Raw genomic sequence first — 2163 nt, forward strand, 5'->3', positions numbered from 1 at the left:
TCCCTGCCACTGGGAGCCCTGGCAGCGAGCGCCGGGACAATCGAAGCCTCCCGCCTCAGCGCCCCGTGCCCCGGAGGCAGCGGGCGATTTGCATGCGGACTTGTCGCTGGTGGCAGCCGCTGCCCGTCAAGCCTGACGGACGGACGGACGCCCCCCTCTTTCCGCCCCCCACTCCCATCCCGGAAAGCCCCTCCCTCACCCCCTCCCTCGCCAGCACCTCCCGCCGCCTGTCAGTCGGAACGGAGCGCGGTGTGGGGAGCGGCGGCACGGCAACGGCGGAGAGCGGGCGAGAGAGGGAGAGAGAGAGCGAGGAGCAGAGCTCTCCCCTCCCTCCCTCTCTCCCTCCCTCCCTTCCTTCCCCTTCTGTCTCCCTCCTTTCCCTGCTCCCTCCCTCCGTTCTTTCTGCTTCTCTCTCCCCTCATTCTCACTCTCCGTCTCACCCGCCCCGTCTCCGTTTGTCTTCCCCTCTTCCTTCATCACACAAGAACACTCTTTCCCTCTCCCGGTTTTTCTGTCATTTGAATTCGCTTCTCAAAGCGGCCAGCGGCTCCTCTATGAATCTCGTCTGTTGATCTGTCACCCTTCCCTCCACCCCTGTCCCCTCCCAGCTTCACTCCTGTACCTGGAGCAAGGCAGGAGCGGCAGCCGAGCAGCATGTCCCGAAGGAAACAGAGCAAACCCAGGCAGATCAAACGTAAGTTTCCTGAGGGGGGCTCCCTCTAACAGACTTTTATTTATCTCGTTCTTGGGAGACGCAAGAGAGGTGGCTGTGGGGAGCAGAAGGGGGGTCCAGAGTGCGGACCTAATGGTGAAACTTTGCAAAGGAGGCTGAGAATGGGGAGAGAGGCCGGGGGTAGGCGCGAAAGGCAGGAGTTGCTCTGTTGCGAGGTGAGCAGGCTCCTCACTGTCTCGTGTTTTTGCTCCTTTGGAGCGATTGCTGCCTCCTCGTAATCACTTCAGGCTATTCCCCCGAGTTTCGGAGTGGGATCACTCTTGTTGCTCGAGTTGAAGTAGCGCCGGGAGAGCAGCATAAACCATTTTGCGAACACCGTACCACCGAGCAACTTTCTACCTTTTAACGCGTGTGAACAGCCGCATGCCGAGCCTGGGCTGCAGTAAGTACCGGAGGACCGCAGAAAGTGTGCGTGTGGGGCGGAAAGAACAGAAAGTTCCCGCGGAGAGCCGGTGAGTAGCGCCGCGCCGGCTGCGGGCCCCGGCGTACACTGGCACGCGGCTGGTCATACCGTACCGCGCCGGGCCCCCGGGGTGGCCCCGCGGCTCCTCCGCAGCCGCACGCCCGCCTTGGATGTTTGCGGGGCTTCCAGCACTTTTGAGCTGTTTTCCACACTGGGAAACAGGTGTGCTGGAGGCCCGTAGTTGAAAGCTACTCTGCCTAATAGTGCTCCTAGTTCACTTTCCTTGCCAGCGACACACGACAGTCTTAACTTCATAAACTTTTCTGTGCTGTAGATTATTCATCCGAACAAGTCTAACAGTTGGGACTAGAAATGACTCAGACGTTTCGAAAGAGTGTAAATGATTTTGTTATAAAATCAGTGGCACTGCTCTGATGTCTCTTCATTGATGTTCTGTATTACAGAACTCCATTCAAAGTAACCAGCATGGACGTGGAGAAGCTTTCAGTAGCATTTTTCTTATTGATTTCTGCCTCCTGAATGCTTATTAATAGCTCACTTCGGATGGAATATGTATGGAATTGACAGAGTGATTTAGTAAAGAAGAAAATGAGCTTCATGTCAAATAAGATCAGTCACTGTGAAGTGTTTGAGTAGTACTGGCTGAGCATCCCTGCTTTGTAGAAATTACCTATTTACAGTCTTAACCTTATAACTGCAGCTAACCATCGTGGTTTCAAATTTAGTTTTCAGTTTACTGAAGTAGCCCGATAAATGATTGAAACTTTCTGTGACATGTTTTTAAGTTTTAATATAATTCTGTGATCCAGGAAACTTTTATTTACTTTGAAATTGATATTCCCAAGTAAATGCACCATGTGCTTTTAAACTTATGCCTATCTTATTTAATATGAATTAAAATAATATAAATTCTTTGAAATTGAGCACTTTATGTGATATGTTTACGAACATGATTTAGGAAGACTTTCTACAATTGGTGTCTTGATTGTTAATAAATAATGTGAAT

At 51.9% G+C, this 2163-nt stretch overlaps 1 protein-coding gene across 2 annotated transcripts in view; it reads left to right on the top strand.

Moving 5' to 3' along the window:
* The first annotated feature begins 263 nt into the window (after positions 1–263).
* Positions 264–2163, top strand: part of ZFPM2 (zinc finger protein, FOG family member 2) — a 303211-nt gene continuing 301311 nt past the window's right edge. Inside the window, exon 1 of one of the 2 annotated variants that reach the window (XM_061373386.1) lies at positions 264–694. In XM_061373386.1, coding sequence (XP_061229370.1) covers positions 655–694 — 40 coding nt within the window. In that variant the 5' untranslated portion in view covers positions 264–654. The remainder of the gene's footprint in view (positions 695–2163) is intronic. The other variant, XM_061373387.1, reaches the window with a different exon arrangement.

Source organism: Neopsephotus bourkii, unplaced genomic scaffold (assembly GCF_033783945.1).
Source record: "Neopsephotus bourkii isolate Nb327-2 ecotype Australia unplaced genomic scaffold, CSIRO-AGI_Nbou_v1 NB_1630, whole genome shotgun sequence".
NCBI classification, from domain to species: domain Eukaryota; kingdom Metazoa; phylum Chordata; class Aves; order Psittaciformes; family Psittacidae; genus Neopsephotus; species Neopsephotus bourkii.